At 41.7% G+C, this 19650-nt stretch overlaps 1 protein-coding gene across 2 annotated transcripts in view; it reads left to right on the forward strand.

The window, feature by feature from the left end:
• Positions 1-85: 85 nt before the first annotated feature.
• Positions 86-19650, forward strand: part of LOC311043644 (superkiller complex protein 3-like) — a 32529-nt gene continuing 12964 nt past the window's right edge. Inside the window, exons 1-31 of one of the 2 annotated variants that reach the window (XM_084054953.1) lie at positions 86-136; positions 1270-1370; positions 1857-2000; positions 2543-2634; positions 3325-3400; positions 4149-4295; positions 4835-4933; positions 5563-5671; positions 6034-6174; positions 6552-6650; positions 6929-7053; positions 7616-7702; positions 8079-8182; positions 8943-9069; positions 9442-9621; positions 10180-10304; positions 10583-10833; positions 11784-11886; positions 12254-12439; positions 13295-13445; positions 13534-13612; positions 14206-14267; positions 14366-14422; positions 14538-14606; positions 15439-15513; positions 15700-15841; positions 16639-16732; positions 17097-17174; positions 17763-17887; positions 18520-18643; positions 19309-19533. In XM_084054953.1, the coding sequence (XP_083911079.1) occupies positions 1281-1370; positions 1857-2000; positions 2543-2634; positions 3325-3400; positions 4149-4295; positions 4835-4933; positions 5563-5671; positions 6034-6174; positions 6552-6650; positions 6929-7053; positions 7616-7702; positions 8079-8182; positions 8943-9069; positions 9442-9621; positions 10180-10304; positions 10583-10833; positions 11784-11886; positions 12254-12439; positions 13295-13445; positions 13534-13612; positions 14206-14267; positions 14366-14422; positions 14538-14606; positions 15439-15513; positions 15700-15841; positions 16639-16732; positions 17097-17174; positions 17763-17887; positions 18520-18643; positions 19309-19533 (3566 nt within the window). In that variant the 5' untranslated portion in view covers positions 86-136; positions 1270-1280. The remainder of the gene's footprint in view (positions 137-1269; positions 1371-1856; positions 2001-2542; positions 2635-3324; positions 3401-4148; positions 4296-4834; positions 4934-5562; positions 5672-6033; positions 6175-6551; positions 6651-6928; positions 7054-7615; positions 7703-8078; positions 8183-8942; positions 9070-9441; positions 9622-10179; positions 10305-10582; positions 10834-11783; positions 11887-12253; positions 12440-13294; positions 13446-13533; positions 13613-14205; positions 14268-14365; positions 14423-14537; positions 14607-15438; positions 15514-15699; positions 15842-16638; positions 16733-17096; positions 17175-17762; positions 17888-18519; positions 18644-19308; positions 19534-19650) is intronic. The other variant, XM_084054954.1, reaches the window with a different exon arrangement.

Consider the following 19650-nt stretch of genomic DNA (forward strand, 5'->3'; position numbering starts at 1 on the left):
AAGAAGAAGATGACATTTATTTTGAAAAGCACGCTTGTACTTCCGTGTCACTCAGCAAAGAAACAAAGTTGCCAACATAACATCACAGTGAATGTATCCAGACTGACTACAGTGACTGGGCTGCAGCTGAAACAAGGTAGATATATCTATCAATACAACTACTAAACTACTAATACATCATTATTGGTTTCGAAACATCTGCTTCTTCTAACGGAAGCTAACATGTAGCACTATAGTGACTTTAAAAGGTAGAAAGCTGACGTTAGTGGTGGTTTGTTTTGACCAGCTCTATGTTAACAACTGTCAATGTGTTTGTCAGCTGCTTTGCTACAAAGTGCCACATTATTTTAGTTTGATTGAATACTTTATGAACAGTTTGCAAAGACAAGCACAGGGAAGTACAGTTCAATACAAGGTCTGTTAAGAGGATTTTAAACCCAGCAAAGCACTATGGTTTGTTTCCATTGGGCTTCTTTAATTCATCCAGTCACCTACTCTTTCTGGGAACAGCTCATTTTGTGCTACATAACGCAGTAGTTCCCGAACCTTTTCATGTCAAGGACCCCCAAATTGATACCTATGAGCCCACGGACCCCCATTTGTAAAGATATGCCAGGGACCCCCAAAAGGGACAATTTTAAAGCCATATAGCAGTGATTCCGAACCATTCCAATTTCATGGAAAATCTATGTTAATCTAACTCTGAAAGCGTCCAAATGGAACCACATTTGGTTCCATTTGTACACTCTTAAGAGTTACAGACCCATAAGGGACACTTTGGTTCCTGACTATCAATCATTTGATTGGGGACCCCCTGGAACCCCCTCTGGACCCCCCCCTAACACCCCCCCCCCCCCCCCAAGGACCCCTGGGGGACCCAACTTTGAGAACCACTGAGTCATAACGTACTAAGACTTGCCTAAGTGACATAATTTAAGGGATTTTATTTTTAGCTAGCCAGATTAATACAATATCCACCCATACTCTGCACACTCCCCATTGCTGCTAAGATATTTGCTTTACTGTCTTTCTTCACCTGTTAGTATTGCCAACTTGATTCATTTAATTTGTCTTATTGTATGTTCTTATTTGCATTACATCCAGTATTATCATTATAACCTTGTTATTATATTGTAATTGTTGTCTGTGGGACCCGCCACACAACATGTCACTGCTTGTACCTTTTATGAGTGAGAGACAAGCCTCTTGCATCTTGAATCATTATACACAATATGGTTGTAATAATTGTATCCGGTTGGTTTCACACAGATCACCTCAGGATGTCCACTAAAGAAGTGAAAGCAGCTCTGAAGAGTGCCAGGGAGGCCATTAAGAACAAAGAATTCAAAGAGGCTCTTAAACATTGCAAAGTAAGAAACATGAACCCCATGCACCCACCCTGCAGTGTACACATAGGGCAGTGGCTCCCAAACCTGGGGTCCCAAAATGTTTTGGGAGGTCCACTCCCCAGATGATCAGCTTATTGTACAACATTGTTTTCTCACTCAACCGTAAACAAACCAACATACAGTATAAGTGTATACAGGAGTATCTGCACATTTCTAAAGTCACAATTTAAGGACTTTTTGCCAGACCCAGAGGGTCGGCCTACATGAGGCTTTGTCTGTCCTTCTTTCGTCCGTCTTTTGTCCCTCTTTTCCTCTGCACATGAGGCTTTGTCTGTCCCTCTTTCGTCCCTCTTTTGTCCCTCTTTTCCTCTGCACACACGTCATGCGAAGTCCGGCCATTCAGATTTCAACCACTAGGGGTCTGGCAGTTCAGTACTTCATTGGTTCTTCTGGTACCACTATCAGACTAAAAGTTACTGACTGATTTGATATCAACTTCACTTCTAGGCTGTTTTGAAACTTGAGAAGAACAACTATAATGCCTGGGTGTTCATCGGCTTGGCGGCGTGTGAGCTGGACCAGCCAGAGCAGGCTCAGACCGCCTACAGGAAGGCTATCGAACTGGAACCTGAACAGCTGCTGGCATGGCAGGTAAGACCGTAGGCATGTTGTTTAACCACTTAAATCACATGAGCCCTATTCTGGGGGGCGAACATTCAGAGAAAATAGCCGCTTTACAAGTCGAAAATGGCAGATCTACAAGCTCACAACGTGTCGAATTGCAACACATTGTGAGCATGTAGATTTGCTATTTTTGTATAAAAATGTGATGTGGAGGGGGAAAAAGGAGGGTACCAAAGTGCAGACAAAATAGGGTTTAAGTGGCTAAGCGTGGTTGTGCTGCCCTTCCACACTGTGACTAGAAGGCGATGATTCTCTCCACAGTACAGTAGCTCTGTAGAATTGCAGCATCATGGCAGGGCCCAGTCACACCAACGTTTTCAAGCTGACGTAGGAAGTGATGCCTCTGGGGGACTTTGTTTATTATAGGATTTATTATGATATGTATTTATTATGATATATTATATTACATCTCATATTCAGCTCTTGTATAGAGCCCATGAAAATTCACTACCTGCAACATTGAACTTAATTATTCTCGAGAGGTAATCTGTGTTACATTTGTGTTTCAGGGCTTGGCTAATCTGTATGAGAAGACTGACCAGTGGGACTTCAAAGCAGAGCTACCCGACGTCTACCAGAAGCTCACTGAGCTGTATGCCAGGTACGCTACTGAGGGACCTCTGTGACATCAAAGTCATTTGACACATAGATACAGCATCGGTCGCTGCGGTTTGGTTTGTTACAAATGTGACACATGCAGTTATGTTATAGCTGCCGGTCATTCAATTATTGGCTTAGGAATGTGACAAAAACAAAAACATATCCATTAATTCAAGTCTCCATGGGGTGAATAATCGATAGAAAAAAAGTCATTTTGTGGGTGAACTATCCCTTTTAAGATAGTTAAAGATAGTAATAGTAATGGTTATGAAACAGAAAGAAAATTCGTCTCAGGTACTTGTATACAACTCAGGAATATTTCTTGCAGTGGACTTGAAGTTGCCCTGACCAATATGGCGGTGACATTAATGATACAGTGGCGTTTGCGGCGTCTACATATATTATCGTCTTATGTTTTCACTGTCCTTTGAAGTTTTACGGTAGTTGTAGTTGTGGAAGAATAGGGAGACCACCTCCAATCACTGCAGATGTGCTAGTTATATTGTATTAACATCCTGTACCATACACATTGGTTAAAATAATTCACAGATTGTAGCTATAACCTTTTTTATGGAAGTGTTTATGTGCCAAAATGAGTTCTATAATTGAACAGAAAGGCATGATGTCAGGTTTTTGCTACCTTTCAAATACAAAGCAAGTGGTCAAAAAATGTTTCGTTCTTCGTTCACAGCTCGGACAAAAACAAATGTTATGACGTGATAAAGAAGTTGTCAGACATCTATCAGTCCGACAAAGAATATTTAAAGGTAACTATGTAATGTGTGAGGTGTGTGAGAAGTGTGAAGGAAGAGATGTTGAGGGAATGTTAGTGACCTTTGTCTAACACATGCATGTCAATCAGTCAATCAACCAAAAATGTATGCTGTCACCTCACAGCTAGAAGGTCCTGGGTTCGATTCCCGCCGGGGACGATGTGGGCGCTTGGGGCGTGTCTTCTCCTCCGCGTCACCAGCGCCCATACCCTAGGTGGGGTTGGCGAAAGGGCCTGTGTGGAGTTTGCATGTTCTCCCCGTGTCTCCTAGGGTAGTTAATACCCTCACAAAAACATGTAGTAATCCTGGTCACTATACTGCCTCCCCCTGGTCAGCCGGGGCACCTGATGGAGGGGAAGGGAACTGGTTGGAATAACGTGTTCCTTCCACGCGCTACGTCCAACCAGGGAAACTCTCCCCTGTCAGGTGACAAGACGGTCAATAGTCCATATTCACACCGTGGCCATTTTGGAATTTAACATTGCGTTGCTGTGGCAACTGGGGTGGCATTTCATTGACTTAATGGCAATGGCCGCCGTGTGAATATGGTCTGTTGGCTCTCATGCATTGAAGGAGGCATGAGTTTGGCCCTGGGCTCCCTAGGCTGGTAGGGGGAGTGTAGTGCCCAGGATCACTTAGAAAATTGGCACCGGGTGAAAAAAAGGGTTAAAAAAATTAACCAAAAATTATAGCTATAGTGCAGAACATATTTACAAACTTTTATGCGTGCGTGTTTTTGCAGTTGGCTAAAGTTTGTCTCCGGCTCATTGAGCTGAAAGAAGAGGAGGCTGTGGAGAGGAAGGAGTTACTGGAGCTGTGGAAGCAGATGATCGGTCTGCTCTCAGACAGCACCGACTCAGAGGAGCAGGACAATGAAACTCTGCAACATGTAAGATTTCCCTCAAGTGTACAATGCAACAAAAAACAGCGTCATGCAGGGGTTCCCTTCATGTTGAGCGGTATTGCCTTCAGAAGTGCACAAATTCTGTATTGAGACACATACTATAAGATCTCCTACATAGCTGGATTGTCAGAACGATTTTCACTTAAAATAAATAAATAAACAGTACTGTGCTTCACGCAGATTTTACATGTGGCGTTAGCTATGTTAAAGTGACATCATTTTAAATTCTGTATGACAATTTAGACTATCACATTTAGAACATACAGGCACACTTGATAAAATGAAGTTATGATTTTATGTTTATGTTTACTAAAGGATCCCAATTAGAGACACATAAATTAGCCTCTAGTCTTTCTGGAGTCCTGAACAAAGCAGATACAATACAGACAGACATGCAATAAAAAATTCTAATTAAAAAAAAACATGAAACATGTTTAATATTTTGGACTACCTTCAAACAGACAAGGCCCTGTGATCTTTGGCGCATGATCTTCTGCTCTGCTTGTTGTTTTCTATGATGACAGTTAATCACAGCCTTTGAAAGGGCCATGGTTCTCACCGACCCTGTGCCAGGAGACGACCACAGGACGCTCTCGGCCGACTTCGTCAAATGTCTGTCCAAAGTAAGCGCTCTCCCCTGACCAGTTTGCTTTTACATAATCAGGATGGATGCAGTGCATTCAGAAGCCACGCATTTTCATAGATGGGTTACAAGAGGGCAGGGCTTGGCAATATATCAATAGTATCGATATCTTGATATGAGAGTAGATATCATCATAATATCGTGATATGGCAGTATTATCTAATGCCATATCTCAATATTATTTTTTGCATAAAAAATATATATATATTTATTTTTAACTCATTCACTGCCTAGAACGACTAAAACGACTTTTGTCCCATAAGCCCTGCCTGCCTAGAACGACTAAAACGACTTTAAAAAAACAAAATAAAAAAATAATGAATTTGACCCAAAGACCAAGGAGATATGATTTTTCGAAGGTCTAGACTCCCATCCACTTAACTTAAAACTTAAAAATTCTGTATCTCCGCTCCTGAGTACTTTTTTTTCAATGAAAAATCTTGGCAGTGGGCAAACGCGGCCAGAAATAATTCAGGCAGTGAATGAGTTAATCAAAAATATGGTGACATTTGATTTACTTGTCCATATTGCCCAGCCCTACAAGAAGGGCACATTTATTGGTCTGGAGTGTTTTTCCTGTTGTTACTGAATCTTCCATCTTCTCTGTAGCTCCCACACGAAGAGGCCAAAATGAGAAAGGCATGCGAGGCCATGCTGTCCCTCTATCCGACTCGGAGTTATCCTCTGGAAGTTCTCTGCTCTCACTATCTCAAAACAGGTAAAATGAATACAGCCGTTTGATTTAACATGACCAAAACTACAATAAGTACCACAACATTTTTTATCATGTTAGTTTATTTGCTAAAAGTTTGACTTAGAGACCCATTTCATCATGCAATGGGAATGATTGGAACCACTGCTTTAGAGCACATTAACACCAGATAAAGATGATTGACAATAATTCTATTTATACCATACCCAGGTAGCCAACTACAAGCTTAGCTTCTGTATTCGACAATTCTTTTACCACTTAAGCCCTATTTTGTACTTTGTCGCACAGCGGTGTGTGGAAAACTTTGCTTGAGAAATGGGCAGTAAAATGCCCAGCTAATGTTACAACTGTGATACCGTGTGTTCCAGGTATCCTCGGTGAGGACGCAAGCAACTGTTTTGCCCGGCTCCTGGAAATGGTCCCAGACAGTGGCTTAGGTCGTCTAGGTCTGGGCACCAAAGCTCTGCAGGAGGGCAAATATATAGATGCCATTAAAGAGCTGGAACAAGGTATTGCACCTTACGCACTGAAAATAATGATTTCAAAATGTTGGATAAAAGCTGCCTGAATGCCACGTCGCCATGACTGATTTCAGTCATTTGGATTCCATAGAAACCAGCATGTCTTCTATGGAAGCACGTTGCATAGCAAAAATATCCGATCTACAAGCTCTCAATGCGTCTGCGACGCATTGAGAGCTTGTAGACCAGGCTATTTTCGGTTATTATAGATTTGAAGTGGTTAAACTAGCAATATGTTCAGAAGCATCTTCCATAAAATCTTAATAGTTTACATATTGTGTTAATTGTTTAGGAATCAAACACACTGACTTTATTCTTGCCTTATTGCTGGTGTGTGACGTGTCTTTCTGTTGTGTTTTCATTAGGGTTAATGAAAACAGCCTCCAGTACAGGCTGGTCCAGTCTGGCTCAGGCCCAGCTCAGAATGCACAGATACTCAGACTGTGCCACATCCTGCAGCCAAGGTATGTTTCACCTGTGTGACCGATGAGCATGCTACTTTTGTGTTGCTCAATAGAAGAAAAATAGAAGATTTTGTTGTTCACACTAAACCTTCCTCCTCAGTTTTAACCATTTTCAAGTCCTAAAATAGACATTTAAACTTTCATATTGTTACCTAAGTATTCACCAAAAAAAGATGATTATTATTATTTGTTTATTAGTTAGCTCCCGTGTGGCCTGAGGCTGTGTTTGAGCCCTCAGAGAGATTCTGAACGTGTGTGTCTTCTTGCATCATTCATAGGTCTGACTTTGTGTGAGCCTGGAAATGAGAAACTGAAGCTCAGCCTCCTGAGGATGAGACTGGAGGCTCTGGTGAAGAGCTTGGAGGAGAAGGCTGCAGACCAGGCTCTGGAGATGCTCACAGAGGTGAATGCCAATTGATGATTGGTGTTGTGTACCTCTGGAAAAATGTATGGCGCTTCATAAAATGTTTGGTCTCTGATTGGATGGGAAGATGAAATAAACTCTGGAGATGCTTTGACGCTCAAAGCATAAAATGGCCTTAAGACACTTGAACCAGTTGTAACCTGCTCTGCCCGGTTCAGTCACTTGCTACTAAAGGACAAAATCTTCTTTGTTTTGGGGTTTTGTTGCTGCCCAGTTTAACTGAGAAAAGTATTCCAACAATTCACTGATTTTGGTATTGCAGTTCACATGTACACACACTCTCACGCTCTGTCAGTGTTTATATATAGCATGGGGTTCATCTGTGACGTTCATTGAATTTGACTTCTGATTCTTGTCAGGGAACTATTTCTCTTTGCAGCACATGCATGCATCCGAGTTTATTTTAATTTGACTATACAGCAGTTTTCCCACAAGCACCAGCATTGTCTTGCAGTTTGAGCAAAGTTGAATTTGCGAACACTAAATGCAGTTTATCTTTTTTCTGGTTTTGATTTTGATTATTTATTTATTTTTGCTTTAGATCCCAGGTGCTAAAAATGATCCTGTTCTGATGGCCTTTAAAGGAAGAGCGTATCTGAATAAAGGACAGGTGGACAATGCTCTCCAGGTAAAATACCTTTAATCTTTTGCATTGTTTCTACACAGTGTTAATTGAACTCCCAAGTGTGTACACATTTAACATTTCTACAAATGTGTACCCTCTTTTCCATTAAATTAACATTTTATTGTGTAACAAATGTTGAAATTATCTGTGAAAGATATGACATTAAATTATATGAGATAAGATATAGTACGATGACACATTCTTGCTCAACTTGGGCAAGCTATATTTACAAATGCTTAGCTAACCTTCCTCTTTCAATTAATGCCAGGGTTAAAAAGATAGTCTACCGGCATTTTATCATAAGAAACAAGACATGTAAGTCTTGTTATATAAGTGCTGTTATAATAATTGCTTCCATCTTTGACTGTGTCTTTGACAGGTATCATCAGAGCTACTAGGATCTGATCCTAACTTTGCACCCGGCTTGGCACTGAGAGGACTTGCCCAGTTAGCCCAGAATCAGCATCAGCTGGCTGAGCAGAGGTAGTGGAACTCATGTGTTTGTGCCTTTCTGTTGTGGTAGCATGGCTAATTACTCATTTAGCCTTTCTGTATATCACTTTGTAAACTCTGCATTTTGAAGTTTGCTTTATATTAATGTTTACATGTAATTATTACATACCCATCCTTTTAGTTCCCCCTGGGTGATGGTAATAAGAAACACAGATTGAATAAAAGCTGCAGTAAAACTATACTGAATAAAGGCGTAATAAAAATTAGTAGCTTTAATGTCTTACTGTACCACGTGCTGTTTACATTTCTGACTAATAAAGTATTCAATCAATCAATCAAACAAACATTAAGACGACATAGCCCTATACCAGTCCAGTAGTTGACCATTCAGCATAGGCTTAAGTGCCGCCTCATGCTGACCTGTCATAGTGACTGTGACCTCGCTGTGGAATGAACTCTGTGTGAAACATCACATGGAAACATGGATGAAAAACAGACGGTGTGGTTTGAATTTGTGGCTTAGGAGACACCAGAGTTTACCACAACATAGAGTGGGAAACAAGGGCCACAACCCACCAGCAGCACCTGCTGTGTTGTCCTTCAACCTATGAATGCGTGAATGTGTGATAATGTCCCTTTAGCTAGCTATTAACAGTGTAGAAACTGCTCTGTTGTCTTCCTTTAAAAAAAAAGAAGCCTAAGCTGTAATTCTGGGCACTACTCTCCTTCTGCCAGCGTGGGGATAGCCCCGAACTGAGCTCATGCTCTCTCTGTTGTCTTCCTACTATAGTTTCATGCAGGCAGCAGCTCAGAGCCCAGATTGTGGGGAATACTATTTCCTCCTGGGACAGCTCTACTGGGACATGGGCGAAGAGACTCGTCAAGACAGGACCAAGGCCCACACGCACTTGTTGAAGGTTAGTAAGATTGACATGTCCTAATCTTGGCTTTTTTGATGGGTAAGAAAACGTTCTCGCCATTATATCTTGCCATTGAGTTGTTTAGCTGATGCTCTTCACCTGGAGCCAGTTATAACGTGAGATTAACCACATGAATCCTAGCTTCCCTACTCTGGGGAAGCTTGTAGATCAGTTATTTTCTGCAAAGATTTGGTGTAGAGAGAAAAAAGGAGGGGACCTCTGTCAACAAAGAATATAGGGATTTATTGGATATTAGAGCATACAGTGTCATACTTGCTTATGGACACAGACCATGAGAACCTGTAATCTTTCCGTTAAGAGCTTGTTGTCTCACCTCCAGCTTCTTCTAAATGTGCATCTGTTCATCAGGCAGCGAAGCAGGACCCCTACCTGGGTTGTGTGTTCCGCTACCTGGGACATTACTACCGCGGGGTGGCCAAGGACCTCGGCCGAGCGCGGGGCTGCTATAAGAAGGCCTTTGAGGTGGACAACAGCGATGCCGAGTCGGGGGCCGCCTCTGTGGACCTCAGTATGGAGCAAGGGGACATGGTGAGGACCCTAGTGGGAGAAAACACTGTAGTACAGTTTAACGTTTAAGGCATTTAATGGAACAAACAAATGTCAGAAATAAAGTGGGGTGCAGCAGTTCAAAGTGATCAATTTAATTGATTTACCAAATTAAAGAAAAGTCTTCTATTCAAATTAATAGAGTAGCATAAATGGACGTTGCATAACGAAGTAAATGGGCTTATGGTGTCGATTTGTTGATTTATAAAATATGATTTATTATTATCTGATTAAGCAAACCATTAATCGATTAGATTAATAGCTAAGAAAATAATCGATAGTTGCAGCCCTAGTTGAAAGCCATGGTGTTCAAAACTTAACCCATTAAAACCGGGAAAGGATCTGTGTTTTATATTTTAATGTTGGTTAAACGTTGTGCCGCACTGCGAGCTTGTACTGTACATCTGCTATTTTTGAACTTTTTGGAAAAATCTTGAAAGAACTACTGGTTTAGAAGGCATTTGTAGAATCGGTCTCAAGTCTTTTAGTGGGTTTTAATTGGTTTCAATAATTTCTCCTCTCTCTCTCCCTCTGCCATAGGACACAGCCCTAGCAGTGCTCCAGTCAGTGTTACAGAAAGCCACTCCGGGCTCAGCCAAGTGGGCCTGGATGAGAAGAGGCCTTTACCATCTGAAGATTGGACAGAACCCGCAGGCCGTCGCTGAGTAAGAATCTGACATTTGGTACAAACTGTACAAACTGGTCTCGGATCCAATCCAAGGCCAGACTTTCCCCTTCCCCTATAACCTCTCATGCCGAGCTTTACCAACAAGTTGTGACACGTTGTGAGCTTGTAGATGGGTTATTTTTGCAGAAGATATTTAGTATAGAACGCAAACAGGATGGCCCTAGTATATAGAGCCCTGGGAGACTCCAGTCAACTAAGTATACGCTTTTAAGTGGTTAATCCTTGCAATTGATGTTTTGATTTTGTTCTGTGTAGCCTGCAGGCAGCTCTGCGGGCTGACCCAGAGAACTGGGTGTGTTGGGAGTGCTTGGGCGAGGCCTACCTGAACCGCAGGAGCTTCACGGCAGCCCTGAAGGCCTTCGGCAAGGCCCACCAGCTCCACCCTGCCTCCATCTACAGTGTCTACCAGGCGGCTGCCATCAAACAGAACCTGGGCAAGTTCAAAGAGGCTGCTGCAGAGTACCTGCAGGTCACAGCACGGGAGGACTATGTCCCTGCTCTCAAAGGTGTGTGTGTGTACTCATGGATTAAAGTTCTCAGTGGCCGCGACGGATTTCAGTGATTTTGATACCATAGAAGTCAGCATGTCTTCTATGGACGCACACTGAAAATAGCTGATCTACTAATCGCTTAATAGTTTTGTTAACCCACAAAACTGAGGCCGATTCTTACTAATGTCTTCTAAATCCTAACAGTTTTCTGAAAAAACATATGTTTCTATATCAGTGGTTCTCAAACTTTTTCATGTCAAGGACCCCCAAAATGATATGTATTTGGCCGCGGACCCCCATCTCAAAATATGTTGTTCCAGGGACCCCCAGAAGCAAAGATTTGAGTTAAAAATGTTCGCTTTAAAACAATATAAATATATTAATTTGCACACATTTTCTCGATTTTTCAAAAATAGCAGATCTACAAGCTCGTAGCGCGGCACTCGGTGCCGCGCTACGAGCTTGTATATCTGCTATTTTTGAATAGCCAAAGTGTAAAATGCTTTTTAGCTCAAATGAAAAAGTGACACAGATGCTTCTTCAGGTCTTAATGGGTTAAGATTAAAGAGCATTTGAAGTTGTCAAACTAGCAATAGAATACATGTTCAGAAGCATCCTCCTCCATAAACATGAATGGTCTCAGACATTTCATAAAGCAAAGGGTAAAGCTTCAATCTGTCATTTTATCTTCAACTGGGCTGTATGTAGAACAGCAGCATGATACCTAAACATCATCTTTACATTTTCAGTCATGAGATTCTGTTTTGCTGTACTGTATGTACTGTATTCCTTGTGTACTTTTTTACTATTATAACTTTTTTTTTCATCATCTTTACTGTCGGGGGTTCCAGATAATTTGGAATTGCATATCCCTAGTTGCTCATCACACCTTCTGTGATCTGTTTTCTAGTTATTTGATTCTGTGATGTGATATATTGTGATATATCTATCTATCATTTGTTCAGGTCTAGGAGAGTGTCAGCTGGCACTGGCTAAAGGTTTGATGGAAGATTGCAGAGATGGAGGTGCCATAGACCTCATCCAACAGGCCATACAAAACCTCTTCAGGTACGCAATGGAAGTCTCAATGGGACATACAACTATATATGATTTTGATTTTTTGACATAGCCAATATACAAGTGTGTAGATCTTGTAGATCGGCTATGTTTGCGGTACACCAGTGTATGTCAAAATATAAAATAGGGCTTAATCAGACTAATCGATTTAGTCAATTATATATATTTTTTCGTTTATTGGATTAATTGATAGAATAATCGCTAAGAAGATCATCGATAGTTACAGCCCCAATATGAAGCTTTATAACCCCAGTGTTAAAATAACAGCTTCATGTTTAGTCATTGAAAATCCATCCATCCTCCTGTGTTTTTTTCCATCTGTTGAGTGACCTTTGGTTTGGTCCTGTCCTTCCTCCAGGGCAGTGGAACTTCGTCCAGACCTGTCCTGTTTGTGGAAGCTGCTCGGAGACGCCTGCACCACCACCGTGGGAGCCGTGTCTCCAAACAGAGCCCAGGTTCTGATGCCTGGCCCGTTGGCTGGTTTAGAACCCACCACCCAGAGCCACAGTCTCAACCAGGCCCAGACACTCAAAGTTGGGGAGAGGTATGACCTCGGACAGGCTTATTTTATAGGTTTGAATCCCCCGCACACACACCAACTATTACTCTTCCCTGGATCCTATGTACTTACTGTTGATAAACTCACTTGTATTTTGTTGATTTCTAATCGTCAAATTAAAAGTGGCTATGTATTCTTTTTCTTCTAAGTTTAGTAGCTGCTGCTTCTTCTAATATTGAGGTCAACCTACAATGCAAAACCTAATAATATTGACAAATCAGTAGCTGACTATTATCCCACCAAAGTGCGGAATGCCCTACCACCAGCCATCCAATCTGGGAACCCATTGGCAAAAAAAAGAAAATAATCCTTTGAATTTGCCTCAGGGGGCACCGCCTAATTCCCTGTATAGAGAACGGATGTTGGCCCGATTACGCTCCTTCAGCCCTCCTCTTCCGGTGGTGCTCCTTTGTGTTCATTCCTAATAACAACGACTCTACACGTAGTAATGGGAGTTGCCGACAGATTCAGCTGCAGAGCTCTGAATCTGTCTTGAGAGATTAGCAGCCATCAAAAAGTGCGACTCCCTACCCTCCGCCATGAAAGAGCAGCTGTGTGCAATTTGCAACTGGACCTAGACAAGTCTTCTAGCTCGCCAAAAATAAAGTACTCCCCACTGTTTTTCTGTAAATATGCTTGTACTGCTCCTAGTATTGATGATTTCTTGTATAGTATTGTATTGTATGTCTTGATGAATCGAATACATAGGACCCCAATGGAAACAAGCCCTCAAGACCTTTTGTGTTATTTTGTACTTTTTGCAAACTGTTAATACAGTATTCAATCAATTAATCAATCAATCAATCAAAGATGACATGTAATGACGTGTTTGTCATGTAGGTGCTACGGCCGTGCCCTGAAGTTGATGCCCGAGGCCCCCAGCCTTTGGTACGCCCTGGGTCTCAACTACTACCACCAGGCCCACATACCCTGCCCTGTAGAGGAGGAGGAGGACGGCTCTCTAGCCATTCTGCTGGAGAAGGCCCAGCAGGTGAGATTCTTTAAAAATATATCATTATTGTTCAGCATAATTTAAATTTGTATATATTTTTACCATTCTGCCCTTTTTTCCCTCTCAGTGTGTGAAAAAGGCCATCATGATGGACAGTGGGAGCCACACTTACTGGAATGCTTTGGGAGTGATCGCCATGAACAAAAGTGATTATTATTATAAACCAATTTCACTGTTGTATTTAGTTGGGTCATGTGACCTTGGCCTAGATCAGTGGTTTCCAAACTGGGGGTTGGGACCCATACCCAATTTTTTTGGGGGGGTCCCCAGATGATTAGCTTAATTAATGTGCAACATTGTTTTCTCACTCAACAGTAAACGAACCAACATGCAGTATAAGTGGTATACAGGGTATCTGCACATTTATCTGCACATTTTATCATTTATAAAGTGACAATTGAATGACTTTTAATACCTTTTTAATACCAAATTGGCCAGATTGTCAAATATTACATAAGAAAAAGGCAAACATTGTAAAAATAGCTGATCTACATCTAAAAATCTACTGTAGTTTGCCTGTAGTTCGGCTATTTTCACAATATTTATCTGTGAAACTGAGTCAAACTAAATGTAATGCCTACAATTCCAAGTGCTTGTCATGGTGGGGGGGGGGGGGGGTCCCCAGTTCAATGATTCAATGATTATTTTGGGGGGTCGTGGCCTGAAAAGTTTGGGAACCCTTGGCCTAGATCAACAGAGCTAATGTTATGATGCTGTCCTGTGTCGTTTCTCATAACAGGTGTTGAGAACTTTGCCCTGGCTCAGCATTGCTTCATCAAATCCATACAAGCAGAGGCTAATGTAAGTTACTGTACTTGTGTTTTCTCATGCCAGGTGGTGTAGTTATAATATTATGTCTATTAATAAGACTCTTTCTTACCTATACTCTCCCATCATAGAATGTTGTTGCCTGGACAAACCTTGGTGCCCTGTATCTGAAGAAGGAACATATAGAGGTCTGCAGTGTTACTTTTTCTTATTTGTTTTTTCATATTAATATCTAAACTAATGGGCTCAGATTTAGATGTTGTTCCTGTATAGTTGATTTGTAAACGACGTCTGTCTTCCTAGCTTTCACACGAGGCCTTCAAGATTGCCCAGTCCTTGGAGCCCCTTTATGTCACCTGCTGGATTGGACAGGTATGAAATCTGATCTTATTAGATGTTTTTACTTCATCTCATTTGCATGGAAGCCTCGTAAGCAGGATGGATATTTAGGAAATATGTCCACTTAGGACTGTCTTCCTTTGCATAGCAGTAGGTATTTTTTGACTCCGTTGGGATTCCAGAAATTGCTGTATAAGGTTTAGGATCTATTGTCGGATGGAAAAGTCTTCCGATAGGATTCACATATTTAAGCCCAGTCTTCATTTAGCTTGGAGCTCAACCACAGCATGCGGACAAAGTCTGCAGCGGACTGCTCATATCTATTACCTGCACCTAAATTGATAACGTACAACTTTGCCAACCTTGCATTAGTGTAGTGTGTGTCTAATATGTATGTCTATAAGTCTAAAATATGTCTATATCTTGTCGGAGGACCCTATACTCAGGCCAGGCTCCCAAGTACTTCTGAGAGATTTGAACTCTTCTGACCCAAAGCGTAATCATTGCCCATCTCTATTTTGACCTTGACCGTGAGCTTTTCGATCCAATAGTAATCTCTTCACACACAAAGGATTACAATACTATGCCATGATGTATTGCTGCAGGTAGAGTAACAATCTTAACTAGCTGCCGAAATGTTTATGACGTATACGGTACTTCCAACTGAGATGTCTGTATTCATTTGATAATAAAGTGAACTTAATTTTGTTATGACTGCACTGCCTTGGTAATACTGAGCAATCTACCCACAGTAACACTTTACAATTAACTTACAAGCTATAGTCAGGTTGTCTTTCCCCCCGCCCTCTTTCTCTCTCTCTCATCGCCCTCTCATCTATCTTGTATATTTGTGTTGTCCTCCCAGGCCCTGATAGCGGAGACAGTGGGAAGCTATGACACCATGGATCTCTTTAGACACACCACAGAGCTCAGCACACATGTGAGTGACCCCCCCCCCCCTCCCCTCCCCCAGCCAGTAACAAGCTACAGTAGCTAATGAGCAAGATACAACTTTGATGACATTTGGTCTTAGCCTACTTTGCCACATTATTACCCTTTTTTCCCTGGGTATACCCTTCATCTACTTGTCTTTGCGTTGTCTCTCTGTGGTGTCTTTCACCTGCAGACAGAGGGAGTGAAAGGCTATGCCTACTGGGTGTGTTCCACCCTGCTGGACAAGAGCAACAGAGACTCAGAGCTGTATCGCTACAACATCGTCCAGATGAACGCCGTCTCCGCAGCTCAGGTGTCTCTCAGCAAGTACACAGGTGAGTGTATGTGTGCCTTGCAGGCTTATGCAAAGGTTAAAATGTAAATTTAGATAGCATGTTATGTAGACAGATATATTATACTGTTTAGACTGATGATAGGTTCTTGGTTTACCTATGATCCTAGCAGTGTTGATTTTGTCAGCAAATTTTGATTTAGTTTTAGTCATAGTCTTTTGAATAAAATTCCATTTAGTTTTAGTCATATTTTAGTCATCTGAAATGTTTTAGTTTTTGTCTAGTTTTAGTCGACTAAATATCATAAAATTATAGTTGACTAAAATGTATTTTGTCGGTGCCTTGATGGCGTCGTAATGGCTGATTTTACGCTTGGTTGCATGCTGAAAATAGCAGATCTACAAGCTCACAACACGTTGCGCTGCGACGCGTTGTCAGCATATAGATCTGCTATTTTCAGAGCGCAACACCCGAGTGCAACCAAATATAAAATTACTTCCCTCACTAACATTTTAGTCTAGTTTTTATTTGTTGACGAAATTGTCAATATATTATTAGTCTTAGTTTTAGTCATTAAAGCTTAGTTTTATTTCGTTTTTATTTCGTTTTCGTCAGTGAATAAAGGTAGTCGACGAGCATTTTTCGTCATAGTTTTTTAGTCGACGAAATCAACACTGGGTCCTAGGTTACTGTTTCTATGCATTTGATGTATTATCTTGTGTTTACCTTGCTTACTGTAAGTCGCTCTGAGTGTCTGCTAAATACCTAAAGTGTAAATTGTGTGTGTGTGTGATAATAAAACTGTACATATGAATGTGGATTTCATGTGTCGCCCTCAGAGAGGATCCAGTGTGATCCTGATGCTTTCATCATGCTGGGATACCTCAACGAACACCTGCAGCTGAAGACGCAGGCTGTGCAGGCCTACCAGAGGTGTCTGTCTCACTGTCTGCCTGTCTTTGGCTTTGTCACTGTCTCTCTGTCTCTGACTTGATGAAGATCCCTGCAGATCAAAACATTTGTGAATGAAATTTGAATTGGGTGTAAAAGGAAATCTGTATTGCTCAAAAATGCATTACCGGTAATTAAACGTATATTGAGAGCCTGTAGATCTCTTACTTTTTATGCACAGGGCTTAAGTGGTTAAGTAAGCCACTTTCTATCTGTTAAATTGTCATTGCAATTATGACACGATCTTTAGTGTCTTCTAATTCAATAAATGATTGTGTGTGATGATGTGTGGTTTAACTTGTCTGAATGTCATGTTTCTTTACGTTTTTGTGTTTTCTTTCCTCAGGGCTGTGGAACTGCTTCAGTCAACATCTCCTTCAGAACAACTATCTTTTGCTTTGGGAAGCTATGGCCGTGCATTATGGTAACAACCCACGCACACCACATACTGTACTCATTATGATTTGATTTAGTAAATAAGTACATTCTATTTGTATAGCACTTCTCACAGAGAGAACACACAACGTGTGATGATTAGAAACAACAAAACACAAGCTATACAATTAATCTCAGGAAACAAAACAGCAGACACCCGGAAGAAAAGTCATTTAGCCTATGTAGATTCATTACAGATGAATATTGTAAAAGCAGCATCCCAGTAAGTATTAAGTAAGCACATTTTATTTGTATAGCACTTCTCAGAGAGAGAACTCACAAAGTGCTTTACATACAACAGAAATCAGAAAAACACAGCAGAAGCGTTCAAATGATTAGAAACAACAAAACACAAGCTGTGCAATTAATCTCAGGAAACAAAACGGCAGACACACCTGGAAGAGAAATAATAGTCATTTAGCCATTTAGTAGATTAATTACAGATGAATATTTTAAAAGCAGCATGGAAACAGACGGTCCTAGTGCCCATGTATCATACCCATGAATTCATGAGAGCGACGATACATGTAGGTTTGCATAGGATGTAGGTTTTTAAACCCCGCTGTGTTCTCCTCAGCGCCTCGGGTCAGTGGGAGGACGCGGTGCGTGTGTACTCCTCCACGCCGCTGCAGGACCTCTGTGATCTGACCGGCCTGGCTCTGGCCTTCTGCAGGGCGGGACTCATCCCACAGAGTACCGACGGTGAGAAACACCAATACCCTTTCACCACAAAAAAAAAGCCTTGCAGTGCGGAGGAAAAAAAAAGCCTCGCAGTGTGAGGCGTTGTGATCTTGTAGATCGGCTTTTTACACAATGTTTATCTGTGGAACCAAGTCAAACTAAATGCCTACATTTCCAAGAGCTTGTCAGGGCGGGGGGGTCCCCAGTTCAAATATGATTATTTCCGGGGAGTTGCAGCCTGAAAAGTTAGGGAGCGTAAAATGTTTTTATATGTGACTGGTTACAGTGGTTTGCTACAGAAGTCGCGAGTTGCAAAACAGCAGAAAATTAGGAAATAAGTTCGTGTTTTTATTTTTTTGTGTTTTTCGTATTTTTCCATATTAACACAGTTTGAATGTTGGAGAAGGTTTGTATTCCATCAGATAGCTGTTTTAGAGTCATTAAATTAATGGTTACAATTAGATTGTGAACATAGCTTGTTTGTAGAGAGTTTCTGTGTGTATTTTGGGGGTTGAACATTCAGGTCACATTCTGTACTTGTCTTTCATAATATGTTAAAACCTGAGAGATTACCATGGCCCCGTTGTGTCTCAAACCACTGTAACCGGTCACATGTATAAGCGTTACTCACATTTCTGTGTGCGTTCCCGCAGCGTACGAGCGTGCCCTGGCGGTGGCGTCCAACGAGAAGGAGAAGGCGTACATCTTGACCGCACTGGCCCTGCTGCAACACAGGCAGGGTAACCTGGACGCCGCTAAAACCCTGCTCTTCAAATGGTCAGTTCACTGAGGCTTAGCCTCCACTGTCTCTGTCAAAATGGTGGACTTAACCTGTTTAGGGGGCCAATAGCTGAGTGCGTAGAGAGGCCGTGTGGTACTGTGAATGTGTGTTCAAGTTTCTTTATTAGGATAAACCATAGAGTTATAATATATCTAGAGGGCGGATTCCCCAGCTATTCATTTCTATGAAATTGCTCAGTGGCGTTTTGAAGCACCCGGAAGTAAGAAATATTGGTTCGATATTGGTTCTGAGCAGGCGCACTAGGGTTTCTACTGAGTCTCTGAAGGGACATTAGTAGGTTTTAACGGTAGACGCACGCGCAGTAGCATTTTAAATGTGGAAGTGTTGCTATCCCAGATTTGACCACCAGGCGAAGGCAGCTTCACTGTTCTACCGTGGTTCCTGGGGGCTTGGAATAAACCCCTTGAGATGTACCATCTTGTTTTGGAGGGGGTCCCAACATAAATACATGTCACAGTTGTTACATGTATACAGAGTAGACAAAAACAAATATATATAAATATATATATACTGTACATACTTGGACCAATGTCGGCAGTTCACACCCCAATCCGATCTCTAGTTTATATATGTTGGAATGAAAATGCTTTTCTATGTGCTGCACATTGGGTTTTATGTTCCTGTGTTCCTGTCCTTACAGCTCCATGTTAAAGGAGCCTATCCCAGAGTCTCTGCTGTGCCTGTGCGCCCTCGGTTTGGTCCACCGTGACGCTACGCTGGCCACCGCTGCTCTGACGGAGCTGCTGAAACTGGGAACGGCCACAGGGGACGCTGTGTCTCAGCGATGTCTGCTCACCTGCGCCCTGCTGGCCCTACAGGGGAACTACAGCGCTGTGCAGAGAGAGGCAGCCAGAGCCGTACACAGGTACACTTGTTTAGTTGATTCGTTTGGACTCAGGACTAGTTTATGCGATGTACAGATGATACTTTAAGCTACAATAGTGTCAAATAAAATAACCTGCTTACCATCTACACTTGCACA

The sequence above is a fragment of the Gymnoscopelus microlampas genome (assembly GCF_963454915.1).
Source record: "Gymnoscopelus microlampas genome assembly, chromosome: 4".
NCBI lineage: Eukaryota > Metazoa > Chordata > Actinopteri > Myctophiformes > Myctophidae > Gymnoscopelus > Gymnoscopelus microlampas.